The following is a 14,595-nucleotide window of genomic DNA, read 5'->3' as shown; positions in this document are numbered from 1 at the left end:
TGCCCCAAGACCCCTTTGCCAAAAGGATCCTGGGAGCACCTTTGAGACCTACAGGGTTGTGGTTGGGTGACTTGAGGCAGAGGCTTAAAGTTACCATATATACTCGACAATAAGTCGACCTCATGTATAAGTCAAGGGCAAGTTTTGGGGCCAAAATTATAGATTTTGCTATGACCTGTGGATAAGTCGAAGATAAAATTTAGGGGCAGTTTAGCAAAGGACTTAAAAGTTGAAGCAAAGCAAGACAATGTCAAGGAACTTACAAAAGTCCAACAGACATAACTCTTTGTATGGACTGATGAGAGAGTAGGGAGGGTCGGTGTTTCATATATTATACTCTTTTGCTTTTCATCAGGAGACGGTTCCTTCTTTTAAATAAGAGTTAAGATACAATGCTTACACTGACCCATGTATAAGTCGACTCAAGGTTTTTTTTTGGGGGGGGGGTCAATTTTTTGGACCTCAATTTCTAGACTTATATATGAGTATATACAGTGGGTCTCCTTTGGAGCATGTCCAAAGGAGGGTGACTAAAATGGTGAAGGGTCTGGAAACCAAGCCCTATGAGGAACGACTTAGGGAGCTGGGGATGTTTAGCCTGGAGAAGAGAAGGTTAAGAGGTGATATGATAGCCCTGTTTAAGTATTTGAAGCGATGACATATTGAGGAGGGAGCAAGCTTGTTTTCTGCTGCTCCAGAGAACAGGACCCGGAACAATGGATGCAAGCTACAGGAAAAGAGATTCCATCTCAACATTAGGAAGAACTTCCTGACAGTAAGGGCTGTTCGACAGTGGAACACACTTCTTCCTCGGAGTGTAGTGGAATCTCCTTCCTTTGGAGGTCTTTAAGCAGAGGCTGGATGGCCATCTGTCGGGGATGCTTTGATTGAGAGTTCCTGCATGGCAGAATGGAGTCGAATTGGATGGCCCTTGTGGTCTCTTCCAACTCTAAGATTCTATGATTCTTGCTGTGCTTAACTGCTTGGAGGATCGCCCTTTTCCCTCCCAGGAAGAAAGCCTAGGTGTTGTGTGAGTGTAGAGATGGGGGCAGAGAGGGATGGACCTCCCTCTGGAGCCAACGGGAGGCAAGTGGATCTGGGAAGGCGGCTTTCACGCATCTGCACCAAAGAAGCGTCCCCTTTTGAATGCACAACAAAGCCTCCTTCGCTCGGGGACGCCAGCCTTCCCTTCCTCCGTGATTTGTTTTATTCTGAATTCCCTCTCTTCTTAACACCCCCCCTCTTTCTTTTTGAACCAACCCAGACTTCTTTGCTTTTCTCCCCTTCCTTTTTTTATTATTTTTGGCCCTCGGATGTTGATTTGATCGCGCCTGTTCACATTTCACTTTTGTGTTTTTCCCCTTCTTCTTCTCCCTCCTCTATCATTACTCATTGAGTGCCCCGTGAAATTACAATCGTACATTTTCAGCTCAGCAACCCATTTGTAGTGGCGGACGGGGGAGGGAAGGGGAAAAAAGAGGGGGAGAGAGAGAGAAAGAAAGAGAGAGAGAAAACAGAGAGAGAGAGAGAGAGGTCTAAATAATGGCCGAATTAGCCCTACTGGACAGTTTCAGATGCAACACTCTGTAATAATTATATTGCAGGCTGGATTAGGATGCTATTATCATAATCTGGACGTTTACAATTATCTGTAATTTGCAAAGATGCGCCAGGTCTTGATTACAGCGGGTTGTTTTTTTTTTTATCAAGCTAACCATCACTAAACAGTGACAGTAATAACAGCTAATTTTGCTGGCAATATAAGAGGTGCTGGGGTGTGCAAACAATTTCACACCTGGATGTGCTCAGTCAACCAAGAATATAGAGAAAAGAGCTTCTGCCCCAAGACGCAGGGGGAAAAAGATATATTCTCTCCTCTGCTTCTCTTCACTATAGATTTCTTTAGACCCTCATCCCTGCTTAAGAGAGTTTTGCACGGGGGTAAGTCCGACTTTGGTTTGGATTCAGGGCTCCTAGGTTGAAGCTATAGCTTTTCCGCGCTTTGGAAGGGAGGGCTGCTTTTATCTGGTTTTTATAATTATTTTCCCCCAATTGCTACTTATGATTTCCTAACCTTCCTTCTTAGATCTTTAATCGAGGCATCAAGATGAGCCTGGCTTGCTTCCTTCCTTCCTTCCTTCCTTCCTTCCTTCCTTCCTTCCTTCCTTCCTTCCTCCCCTCCTCCCCTCCTTCCTTCCTTCCTCTTTCCCTTCTTTCCTTCTTCCCTTCCTTCCTTCCTTTCTTCCTTCCTTCTGTTTGTCACCTTTGTGAAACTTATTAATTTCTGGGAGTCTCTGGGCTTTTAGGTTGGAGGCTTCGAAGTTCGGGTCTCTCCAATTCCATCTGGAGATTTTCTTTGCAGTGACTCCCCTCGAAGCCCAGAAAGAGGGAGACGCGGGGGGGGGGGGTTTGAGAAAGGTTGTCTAGGATGCGCGGATGTTGGTTGTCATCATCCACGGGTGTCTTTATGGGGGGGGGGTCCCTAAGAAGTAACTCCCCCCCCTTCCAAGGTCTCCGAGCGGTTTGCAGTCGAGCGCTGGTTTCCAAGCCCCGTTGCCTACAAAGGGTCCCCTAGCCCACCGAGAGAGACCGCGTGTGGGTGGGTGGGAATGCGATAGGTTTCCTTAAGGCGGCCACGCGCTACTAGGCACACTTACTCAAGAGTCAGCCAACATGTTCAGGTTTTCTCCCAGGTATTTTCCCCCTCTCCCTTAGTATCTTTCGAAATGGAGTTTAATTCATTCCATATGGAGCCACCTGTCTGTCTGTCTGCTAGGACACACCAATCCAGCAGCTAAGATATCTATCTATCTATCTATCTATCTATCTATCTATCTATCCATCCATCCATCCATCCTAGCTGCTGGATCAGGGTGTCCTAGCAGACAGATAGATAGATAGGTAGATAGATAGATCCATATCGATCCAGATCTTTTCTATCTACAGTATTTCCTAGCCTCTGGGTGGGGGTGTCCTAGCAGAGATAGATAGATAGATAGATAGATAGATAGATAGATAGATAGATAGATCTGATAGGACAGGCCAACCCAGCAGCTAGGAAATCTCTCTTTCTCTCTTTCTCTCTCTCTATCTGCTACGACACTCCATCTCTATGGGAGAGAATGAGAGAGAGAGAGAGAGAGAGAGAGAGAGATCTGCTAGGATACCCCAATCTAGCAGCCAGGAGATACCTGTCTGTCTGTCTGTCTGCCTGTCTGTCTGTCTGTCTGCCTGCCTGCCTGCCTACCTACCTACCTATCTGTGCTAGGAGATAGTCAGTAGCTAGGATTTAAATCATGCCAATGTACCGATTCTACTTTTCATGTGGTGTCGATGGGTTCCTCCTGTCTCAACTATTTTCAGGAAAGATACCCCCCCCCCCTCGCTTAGGTCAAACCGCGTCGATCCCTCCTTCACCGCATCCGAGTAGAGGGCCGCCTGGCTTCCCTGGCTGAGCCTCGGAGGTACCAACGAGGCTGGGCTTTCAGGGGCTTGTCTGGGCTAGCGGTCCTTTTGCGGCTTCAGGTCCTATCAGTGCGGCTGGTGGGATCTGGGACGGGGGTTGGGGGTTTCAGGATCTGGGCGACTAGGTTTTGTGGCTCAAGGCCTGGTGTTTTGCCTTCAATCTCTCTCCTCCACAAAGCCCGGCTTTATCATCCCCACCACCATCACTTTTCCCTCCTATTTATTGACATCCTAGAACTGGACGTTGGGTGTTTACAGTGTGATGGTTGAGACCTGCATCAGTACCATCAGCACTGATGAGGAAGAAAGCTAAGAAGTCCTTAATTCGGACTGAAGGACGGGACGGATTCCCTCATATCTTCAGATGCCGCTTTTTTCTGGGTTTCCCTCTCTCCTTCCTTTAAAGGTTCAAGCCCTCCATTCGGGTTTTGAAACTATCTGACCCGTTGCTCTAAAACCAATCCTGGGACCTCTGTCCTTGGTTATTGCCCTTGTGTCATTTCTCCTTATAGCGACCCTAAAATGAACTTATCACAGGGTTTTCTTGCCACTTTTCTTGGGGGGGGGGTGTTGATATTGCAATTCCTCTGAGGCTGAGAGAGTGTGACTTGCTCCAAAGAAGTTGCCCAGTGGGTTTACATGGCCGACTTCTATCCTTTTACTATTTAACTTTTATTTAGCTCCCGTGAAAATGGAATACAGAGTCCCAGAGCCGAAAACAAGGCAAGTAACAGATTCCTAAAGGAAGGGAGATCAGGGATCGCAGGGAAGATGATCCCAAGTGCCCTCTGATGACACCCTCCAAGGACCCTCTCCAAAAACTGGACATCCAAACCAAAAGGGACAAAGCCAGTGAAATGAGAAGAAAAGCAGTGAAAATTTACATCTAGGCTGTCCGAAGATGGATAGGGGGTTTGGAAGTGGGGTCGTTTGTTATGGGGAAAGGGTTTGGGATATGTATGTATGTATGTATGTATGTATGGGGTTATCTGGATCAAACTGCCCACCCCAGGAACCAGCGATTCCAAAAATATTAGGGATTTGGTGGATTTCTTCCCGAGGTCCAGTGCTGTTAAAACTGCTGAGAGTTTGGCCTCTGATTTTAGTCGGATCCTCTTATGATCCGAAACTGGTTTACTTAGTTATTTAGCAGCTTTACTAAGGCCTTTCACTGCATCGCAGCGGTGCTACTCGTTTTTGGAAAACATTTAGGATTGTGGTCCTGTAGACTGGACCGGATTTGTGGCTTCTCTTCCCAGCATCTCTCCCCTTTATCTGGTGGTTCGGCTGGTTTTAGGGTTATTCTCCCTGAAGAAATCTTTAGGGACTACGAAAGGTTTAAATGTATGGTAGCTTTCTCCCTCTCACCCGGCTCTGCATAATTCAGCGAACCCCGCAACCAGCTGTACCTCCGAAGCCTCTTCCATTCTTCCCTCGCATTATAATTTGGGTTAATTTTCAATTTTAGGTCCTACGTCTCTGCAATTTGTGTATGAATAACAGAATAATTTCCCTCTTTTGTTTCGCCTTTCCTGTTCCTGAATCTAAATAAAGATGGCTTTTTAGTATTAAAAGTGGAAGAAAATTACAGGTAATTATCTTTGACGGTAAAAACGCTGTAATCAGCGGGCTACATGAAAAATTACTCTAATTATGGCTGCATTTAAGAGAATGGGGGAGAACTGGGGGAGAAGGGAAAAAAGCCCTTCTTAGGGATAAAAACCTTAAATTGTCCCCAATGTCTGCTTCAAATTGGATGGCACTGCAGCTGGGGTCTTTGTTCACAATTGAACCTGGGGAGAGCTGAACCCAAAGTTTCACAGTGGGAACGGGGAGGGGGGCTGGGGGGAGCAAAGAGAAAAGAAAACATATTTTTTTTCTCCTTCCCCCTCCGAATGTAACAATGCGAATGGTAGAAAATGACAAGACTTGATCGGTTTTAAGCCATTCTGAAGACTGACTGAGCGTGGAAGTTGCTCAACAAAAAGCCGGCGCTGGTATATTGGTAAGTAGTCTTGGCTTTTGTGTCTAATTATAGTGACTGTCCTTTTTGCGCGACTGTATGTAGCTGTCATTATAGGGAGCACTCCGAGGATCTCCATTGACTTCTGATCAATGGCTCAGTGGTTTCAAGGTTCATAATTTGAAGGATGCCCAGGGCTCTAGCCATTAATTCTCCCAGTATGGGTCCATCCTGCTTGTGTGACGAAAGGGGGCTTTTTCCAGGGTTGTGTGTGTGTATATGTGTGTGTGTGTGTGTGTATGTGTGCAACCTACGAAGGGATATCATTCGCCCTGGACGCACCGCATTGTGGATCTGGGGGAGCGGTCTACAAGCCCTCTTAGAGAGCCAGCTCTATGGGAAAGCAACAACCAGCAGCCACAGCTACTAACCTTCCCCATCACCTCACATACACACCCAGACAAAAGCCAGGCAACCTCTGGGATGGAGCAGAGACTCTTTCCAACGACCTGAATCACTAAAAAATCTCAGATCAGGAGAAAGGGTATGTAGAGAGATCTTGTAGCACCTTTGAGACTACTGAAAGAAAGAAGTTGCCAGCACGAGCTTTCGTAGGCTAAAGTCTACTTCCTCAGGTGCATTCGTCTGTTAAATTCCACAGATGCATTTGTCTATAAGTGAAAGAAAGAAGTTGGCAGCATGAGCCTTCGTAGACATAGGTGCATTTGTCTACGAAAGCTCCTGCTGCCAACTTCTTTCTTTCACTGAGTCTCACAGGTGCTACTACCAGATCTCTCTACATACTGATTCTACAGACTAACACGGCTATATATCTTTGAATGCTACCGTTAGGAGAAAGGATCCGCTTTCCTGACACTCCCTTTCAAACAGAGAAGGGGAAAACACGGCCCAGTCTTGCCAGAAAGTCGAAAGGGGCTAAGAACCCAGGCAAAGACCCCTTTGAAGTTGAAGGGACTTGTTGGAAGTGAAACAGTGGAAATCGGCTCAGGTCCGCCGGGAGGAGAGTGTACTTTTGAAATAATACGAATACTACTACTAATAATAGTGATGATGATATCCCTGAATCCCCCAATTCGATAGTTAGGAAAAAGATTATCACTTAGATAATGAGAGAGCCACAATACCAGACACTGTTTTTGGACTACTTTGTGTCCATGTGTGTGTAGCGGCTATACAATATTCGCCTGTCATTATGCACCACCTGCTGACATACATAGCAAATATAGGCAAATATAGGGACACCTTTCTGCATTCTTTCCTGCCATTTAATATGTGGTCCCTTCTATTGGCTCAGATCTTAGGCAGGGCATGTTTACTCTCGAGGAGTCCTGCCCAGTCACTCTTGTTAAGACAAACAAGAGTCAGTCTCAAGCTAAACGCTTTAGGATCGGGATGTATTTAATTTCTAGCCTTCCTGCTTTTAAATAAATAAATAAAATTGGAGAGTGGGAATGCCGAAAGAGAGACAGAAACTTTTCAAAGCAGAGAGAAAGAGAGAAAGGCAAGGACCCTCCTGGACGTTTTCTGGCTTTTACTCTATATATGAAAGGAGACAAAACATACAAAGTATATATATACAACTAAAATTCAACAATATGTACAGCAGGTTTGCTGGGCAGCTGAAGGGGACCGAGACCACAGGGATTGGGAGTGAAATGGTAGCTTTAGGATTGGGGCGGGTGTGTTTTTTTTCTCGTTTTGCTAAGTGAAGCCGCATCCGCACTGTTGAAATAAACCGGTTTGGCACCACTCTAACGGGCATGGCTCAATGCTCCGCTCTGGTGCCCCAACAAATTACCATTCCCAGAATTCCATAGCATTGAGCCATGCCCGTTAAAGTGGTGGCAAACCGGATCATTTCCCTCTTTTTTCAAGTTATTTCAGAGGCCTTGTAGCTTTGAAAAAGCGAGACAGGGACTGGATTCAACCTCGCAGCTGGTTGTCAGTTGAGAAAACGTGGCGTTTTAGGCCAGTTTTCCTCCCCCGTCTCCATTGTTTTGCTTTTGCAAACGGTGTTTTCTTCTCCGTGGAACAACAAGGGATCCCTCCCTACCCTTTTGCAAATCTGTTCATCTCGGTTCGGTGAATAAAAAAAAAAACCAGGAGAGCTTCCCTTCGCTTCTTTTGCATGAAACCAGTTGTTCTTTTTAAAAAGTTGTTGCCTGGACCGGTGGGAAAAGTGTGTCCATTTCCCCCCTCCTTTTCCTGTTGTTTTTGGGTTTTCTTGTCGTGGTTGTTGTTCTTTTGCTTGGACTTATACTCCCAGAGAGAGGGTCGGTGCCTCCGAGTCCCAAAGAAAAGATCCGAAAGCGGAGCATCTGACGTGGGTCTCTTTCAGTTCGAGATCAATCGCTGAGGTTAAAGGAAAAGGGGAGGCAAAGACCCCCCCTCCCGGCCCGCCTTCCTTTGCCACACAACTCCACTTTGCCCCCAGGACCTGGGGCCTGGCCCTCTTGGCAAGGCTAGGCTGGCAGACTGGGCGGCTGCTCCAGGACCGTCGTGTTGCTCTTGGCCCGCTCACATCATTTGCGGTCTCTGCATTGTGTCTTGATGTGGGGAAGAGTACCAGTGAGAATAGCCGGGCATGTAGCTGTTGGGGGGCATGTTGACTCCTTTGGCAGAGGCTGAAACGTCCCAGACAGGAGGCAGGCCTGGAGATCGGGGCGAGAGGGTGGCGGAGCCTGGCAGGGGGTCGCTCTCGTGGGGGTTGCCCCCTTGCTTCAGGAGCTTCTTGAACTTGGAGCGCTTGTTCTGGAACCAGATCTTCACCTGCAACCCAAAAGGCAGAAGAAGGCGTGAGAGGCCTGCAGAGAGCCCAGGTCAAGGGGAAGGAAGGAACAGGCCCGAGGGAGTCTCATTGACCTCTTTCTTTCTTTCTTTCTTTCTTTCTTTCTTTCCTCCCTTCCTGCCTAATCTTGCCTTGCCTTCTCCCTTTCTGCCTTGCCTTGCCTTTCTTCCCTCCCTCCCTCCCTCTCTCCTTCCTTTCCTTTCCTTTCTTTCCTCCTCCTTTCCTTCCTTCCTTCTTGCCTTCTCTTCCCTTCCCTTCCCCGCCTTCCTTCCTTCCTTCCTTCCTTCCTTCCTTCCTTCCTTCCTTCCTTCCTTCCTTCCTTCCTTCCTCCGCTTACCTTACCTTATCTTCCTTCCGGTCTTTCCTTTCCTTTCCATTCTTCCCTTCCCTTCCCTTCCCTTCTTTCCTGCCTTGCCTTGCCTTGCCCTTCCTTCCTCTCTTGCTCCCATCTGTGGCTCAATATGCCCTACCTATGGCTTTGCCACGAACCTTAGCCCCCCCCCCCCCCACCTTCCTGTCTTTTCTGGCCATTGTTTCAACCGCCTGCAATTAGGGCCTGCTTAGGTACAGCTGCGCTTTGCATTTTGGTTTAATCTCTCCCGCCCCCCTTCTCTCTCTCTCTCTCTTTCTCTCTCTCTCTCTCTCACTGGCCATTTCTTGCCGTGGGACAGTGAACAACGCAGTCAGGCATTCTTGTCCCTTTCTTTCCCACGCATCCACTTAAAGCCACCTACGCAGGTAGACCAGCCTGCAGACGCGCACAGACCCGATAGGCATCGGGCCTATACTGTGCGGCATAATTACCGACACGTAATTACCCTTTGATAATTATCGGATTGGGAGCAGCGTCGGTGCATTTATTCTTGGCATCGATCCGCTGTCCCTGAATATGCAGGAGTTTCCCCCCTCCACCTGGTTCTTTCCCCCATCTCTGAGCTCAGGGGGTGGCTGGCTGGGTGGGCAACTATTGATTGTATCTCCCATCTGCCCTGCCCAGCAAATCCAGTGGGGAGGGATGATGGGAGTTGCGGTCCCACAGACCCCCTGCCTTGCCCATCTCAGTTTTAGCTCCTTGAGCTTCACTCTTTATTGTTATGTGCCTTTCCGATGTATGGCGTCGCTAAAGCCCTATTCCTATCATGGGGTCTTCTTGGCAAGATTTATTCAAAGGGAGCGTGCTTTTGCCTTTCTTTGAGCCTGAGAGAGCGTGACTCTATGGCTGAGCTATGATCTCCAGAGTCTAATGCTCAAACCACTAGGCCAGGAATTTCACTCTAGTAAAAAGCAAAAATCCAATGCTGCAACACTTACAACCACTGTCACCATTCATTTCAGTGGGATACAAATGCATCCCTAAACTCACATACTCAGAGTGCCTAAGATTTATTTCCAAGTCCATGGGCTTTGGAAGAAGGACACTAAGATCAGGCTCTAAAAAGGTCTGGCAGTCGGTTTCAATGAGTAGTGGCTCAAAAAGTCAGTTTTGCTGGATCCCAATGCGGCCTATACAGAAGCAAGGCAGGAGGGAAAGGGAGCACTTCCAGCAGCCTTCCTCCTAAGGTCCAAGAAAGGCCTGGAGAGTTGAAATATTCCAGGGAGGAGTATGATCTTCTGTAGTTTACAGCTGGAATAATCTCTTTAAATCAAGCCAGCGGGAAGAACAACAAGAAAAGCAGCTTCTCGTGCAGGGGAAAGGAATGAAAAGCCAGACCAAACTTTGTTTTAAAAAAAGATTGAAAACCTACAAAAACCTTTGCAACCACAGAAGGGAATTGCATGCTGTGCAAAAATAAACAAACAAATAAAAATATCCTGGCTCCCTTTTCATGTAGGTCCAGCTTTCTAAACTCATGTTATACAGCAACGTATGGCTATTAAAATATACTATCACCGTAAAGTCACCAAGGCTCTTTCCTTAGTAGCAGCCAAGAAATACCTGCAGCATGATTATCTCCCAGAAAATATAAATGCTACCGTTACATATATATACATACTTACGTACATATATATAACCAACAACCTCCAGTTTTGAATCCAGATAATCGCTTTATTTTAGCATTATTATTACTGTATTATTTTCTCCTCCTCAGTCGGTACTACTCGGTGTGTCATTCAGGCTTATATTTGCTGGGGAACCCAGAACACACCAACCACATTTGACTGTGGCTTAACTTCCTCTAATTTTGTACACGCTTCCCTTTGATCGTCAGCTCTATCATCACCTCCAGTACATTTCGCCTTAGGGCACCCACTGAATTCCACTTACTCATCCAGGATAATTTACTATTGGATATTACTGAGGAAGGTGTGCTTTCTATGGGCCCAGAGGCTGTGTCTTTAATAACCACATTTAACTCTCTCTCTCCACTGTACTGGGCCAGAATTTGGGAGGGAGGATGTGTTCCCTTTCCCCATCCTCCTTTTAAAGCAAATATTAAAACTCTCCCCATTGCTTTCGACTACTTTTGCTTCTTTGATCACCAGGGAACTGATCACAAGGGAATAAATCAATGCCCACCTTTCGATCTGGTGGACCCAAGCCTTCAAACACACCAAAGAGGGATATTCATGCGCAAACACACATTACACCCAGGTTAAATTCAGTGCTTTTTTGTTTTGGTTTTGCTTCGTTTTGCAGTTCACCCATGGGTGACCTCCAGTTTTATCCTTACCCTCGGGTCATTGTTGTTGCGTTGTTTTGAGGTGAAAGGGCTACCCAGGCAGTTGTGTAATCCAAAACTGCAAGAGTCTGGACCTCGCCCGCAATTATTATTATTATTATTATTATTATTATTATTATTACTACTACTACTACTATTACTATTATTATCACTATTACCTGGGTCTGAGTAAGTCCTAGTGATGCCGCCAGCTCTGCTCTCTCAGGAAGCGCCAGGTACTGGGTCTGTTGGAAACGGTGGTTTAAAGCCTGAAGCTGGAGACTCGAGTAAATGGTCCGAGGTTTCCGGATTTTCTTCCCTTTCCCGTTAAATCGGATTTCCCCGTTTTCGATGACTGTTGTCTTTTGCTGATCTGCAACCAAAAAGGGCAAGCAGGTTGTCAAAGGAGGTGGCCACTCCAGCATCCCAACCCAGTCCCAAAATTTCTTGGGGGGGGTCATCATCATCATCATCACCATCACCACCATCATCATTTATTGTATTTATACCCCGCTCTTTAGAAATGCTCTCAGAGCAGCTTACAAATTGTTAACTAGACAGATCCCTGCCCTCATGCTTACAACCCCAAAAGACATGACACAAAAAATGTGTTGTGTGTGCCTGTGATCATTTAGCGACAAAACCATCCCCTTGCCATTATTTAAAAGGTCAGAAGAAGTATGGGCCAGGCGACAGACAATGTCATCTAAACAAGGCCTTTTCTTTTTCTTCTTTTGGCTACCTGGGATTCACCTTTGCCACCAAAAGGATCACACAGGCTTCTCTGATAGATTTGGTTTATGAGTCCTGTTAACAATTCAGAAGGTCAGGTAAACTTCTTGTAAGCACTGCTTTGCTCCAACAACAACAACAACAATGTTGCTGTCCAGTCCCACCTCGTTCTTTTTAAGGTATCCGTAAAAGCATCCTGTAAACGAGTTTCTGCTGCTACATTTCTTTCATTCATCCTGTCTAACAGAATTTATTTAGGCATCAAGCTAAGATATGGATCTTCTCCTTCAAGGTTTACAGTATGCCAAGGGATCTTATAGAAAGAAGCTAGTCTCAAAGGTGCTACAAGATCCCTTGGCATCCTGATTTTCCAGACTAACACGGGGATGTCTGAATTCAAGACTTACTTATACCTTTATTACACATACACACACAAACACAGGTTAATTTATCACAAAGGGAGGAAGGGAGAAATAAATCCAAAGATCTCTCACTAAATACATGACAATATTTATCACTGAGCTCTGCTTAGACAGACATATAGCCACTGTCAAATATCAAGGACCGGCTTATATACTACAAGGGCAGTATTTTGGGGTTGTGTCTTTCCTTCCTTGAACTACCAGTTACTGATTAGCCCATCAGATAAGCCTTGGGATGCATGGACTGAACTGTTGATAGTGTACCTCCAATATGTAATGGTTGGGACAATGTAGCATGAGTCTCAGAAGAAATGCATCTCCTTTCTAGAAGAGCTATTTAAGGGTATGTAAAGGGTATGAGCATTTGACTAGACTCTGGAGATCAGGGTCCCAGCATAAATACCTCTCTGTGGGCAAGTCGCACTCTCTCAGCCTCAGAAGATAGTCATGGCAAAAACCCCTCTGAAGAAACTTGCCAAGAAAACCCTAGCATCAGTTCGCCTTAGGATCTCTCTAAGTCAAACATGACTTGGAGGCACACAACAACAACAGCAACAACAACAGCAGCAGCAGCAGCAGCCACAGTCCCCAGGATCTGATCGTTCTCCTTCGGGTGCTAATCCCGTTCCTAACTCGCTTTCGCTCCCTTGTCCTCCTGCATCAAGCAACAAAGAATAGACCGTTGTGGCCTTTCTCTCTGCCTTTGCCTCCCTCCTAGGGAGGCTGGCATTGATGCCCACCGTGCGGCATTGGCAAGAAGAAAAGGAAAGGCCCGCCGGCTCTTTGGAGGAGCCCTTCTGCAGGGAAAAGCCACCGCGATGAGGGCATCTATGGGCTAAGCAAACAAATACCCAAGCAGGAGAATATATATTACACACACACACACACACACGTCGCAGGAGGGTCTTAACTAAGGGACTCGGATTGGCAATCCATAGCAAGGAGGAAGCCCGTGACAATGGCTCGGCCCTAGCAGAAAGGATGCGCCCAGGTGCCACCCACCAGGAGGGAAAGGCCGCAAAAGGAAGGGGCCGTTATTTGAGAGTAAACTCCATGGAAAGGAATGTTTTTTCCCCCTCCCCGAATAAACTGGGCCCGGATCGGGCTCTGGAGATGTCAAGGGTGAGAAAGATGCGCCAAGGAGAGGAAGGGGAAAGAGCGAGTCTAGCATCCCCGATGGATCTGGAAGAGCCAGGGGAACTTTCTCCTGAGGAAATGGTGAAGGGATGGGGAGAAAGCAAGGGAAGGAAGCAAACACAGAAGGAAGGGGGTCAGAAAGAGGGAAGGAAAGAAACGATAAAATGGAGAGGAAAAAGGAAGGAAGGAAGGAGAAGGAGGAGGAGGAGGAGGAGGAAGAGAAGAAAACTGAATAGACATCCAGGGATAGCCATGTTGGCCCAAAGTACAATCACATCCCAAAGCCACCAAACAGTGCTACCTTTATTGGTCCGACCCAAAGGCATCAAATACATGGCTTCTTCGTCAAGCAAAGGTGTTTTTTAAAAAACAAACAAACAAACGGAATGGTGACAGTGTCAGTCCCAAGTCTGCGTTTTTGTCAAGCTGTAGCCGCTCTCGGTTCAGGTGGCATTGGAGCGGGCATTTATGCAGGTGGGCAAGAAGGGAAGGGAGAAAGGCAAGGGAGAAAACAGAAAGTGGCGGCAGGAAGAGAAAGGAGAAAGGGAAGGGGAAGCAGGAGAAGGGAGAAGGGGAAGAGGGAGAGACAAAGGAAGGGAGGGAGGAACTCAAAGATATTCAAAGAAAGAAAGAATTCAAAGATATAGCCGTGTCAGTCTGTAGAATCAGTATGTGGCGAGATCTTGTAGTACCTTAGCTCATGCTACCAATTTCTTTCTTTCAGTTCGTCTCAAAGGTGCTACAAGATCTCTCCACATACAGAAAGAAAAGAAAAGGGGAAGGGAAGGGAAGGGAAGAGAAGAGAAGGAAGGGGAAGGCAAGGCAGGGCAAGGAAGGAAGGGGGAAGGGATGGGGAAGGGAAAAGGAAAGGAAGGGGAAGGCAAGGCAAGGCAAGGGGAAGGCAAGGAAAGAAGGAAGGGGAAGGGGAAGGCAAGGGAAGGAAGGAAGGAAACAAGGAAGCAAGCAAGGAAAGAGAAGACAAGACAAGGCAGGAAGGGGGAAGGGAAAGGGAAAGAGAAAGAGAAAAGAAGAGAGGGAAGCAAGGAAGCAAGGAAGGAGAAGGCAAGGCAGGAAGGGGAAAGGGAAAGAGAAAGGAAAGGAAGGAAGGAAGGATGGAAGAAATTAAGGATGGAAGGAAGGAGAAGGCAAGGCAAAGAAAGAAAGCAGGAGAGCGGGGAGGGCCCGGGAAGTCGAGACAATGGAAGGCCGGGCCGGAACCGGGGAAGTCGGGCTCTGTCGGTGGGCCTTGGCTCGGGGCCCGGGGCTCCGTTGTGGTCGCGGGACCCACCTGCGTCGTCGCTCCTGGTCTGGCTGCCGGCGCCTCCTGCTCCTCCTGCTCCGGCTGCTCCGGCTGCTGCTGTTCCGTGGTAGGGCTGGAGGTAGGGGCTGTGCTGCGCGTGGCTCACG

At 47.2% G+C, this 14,595-nt stretch overlaps 1 protein-coding gene across 1 annotated transcript in view; it reads right to left on the bottom strand.

Moving 5' to 3' along the window:
- Window positions 1–7,256: 7,256 nt before the first annotated feature.
- Window positions 7,257–14,595, bottom strand: part of DLX6 (distal-less homeobox 6) — a 42,191-nt gene continuing 34,852 nt past the window's right edge. Inside the window, exons 2-4 of the mRNA XM_042472062.1 lie at window positions 14,477–14,589; window positions 11,077–11,270; window positions 7,257–8,218 (exon numbers count right to left, since the gene is read on the bottom strand). Of these exons, the coding sequence (XP_042327996.1) occupies window positions 7,967–8,218; window positions 11,077–11,270; window positions 14,477–14,589 (559 nt within the window). The 3' untranslated portion in view covers window positions 7,257–7,966. The remainder of the gene's footprint in view (window positions 8,219–11,076; window positions 11,271–14,476; window positions 14,590–14,595) is intronic.

This window comes from Sceloporus undulatus, chromosome 6, assembly GCF_019175285.1.
Source record: "Sceloporus undulatus isolate JIND9_A2432 ecotype Alabama chromosome 6, SceUnd_v1.1, whole genome shotgun sequence".
Taxonomy (NCBI): domain Eukaryota; kingdom Metazoa; phylum Chordata; class Lepidosauria; order Squamata; family Phrynosomatidae; genus Sceloporus; species Sceloporus undulatus.
This window is presented reverse-complemented; position numbering and strand designations above follow the sequence as displayed.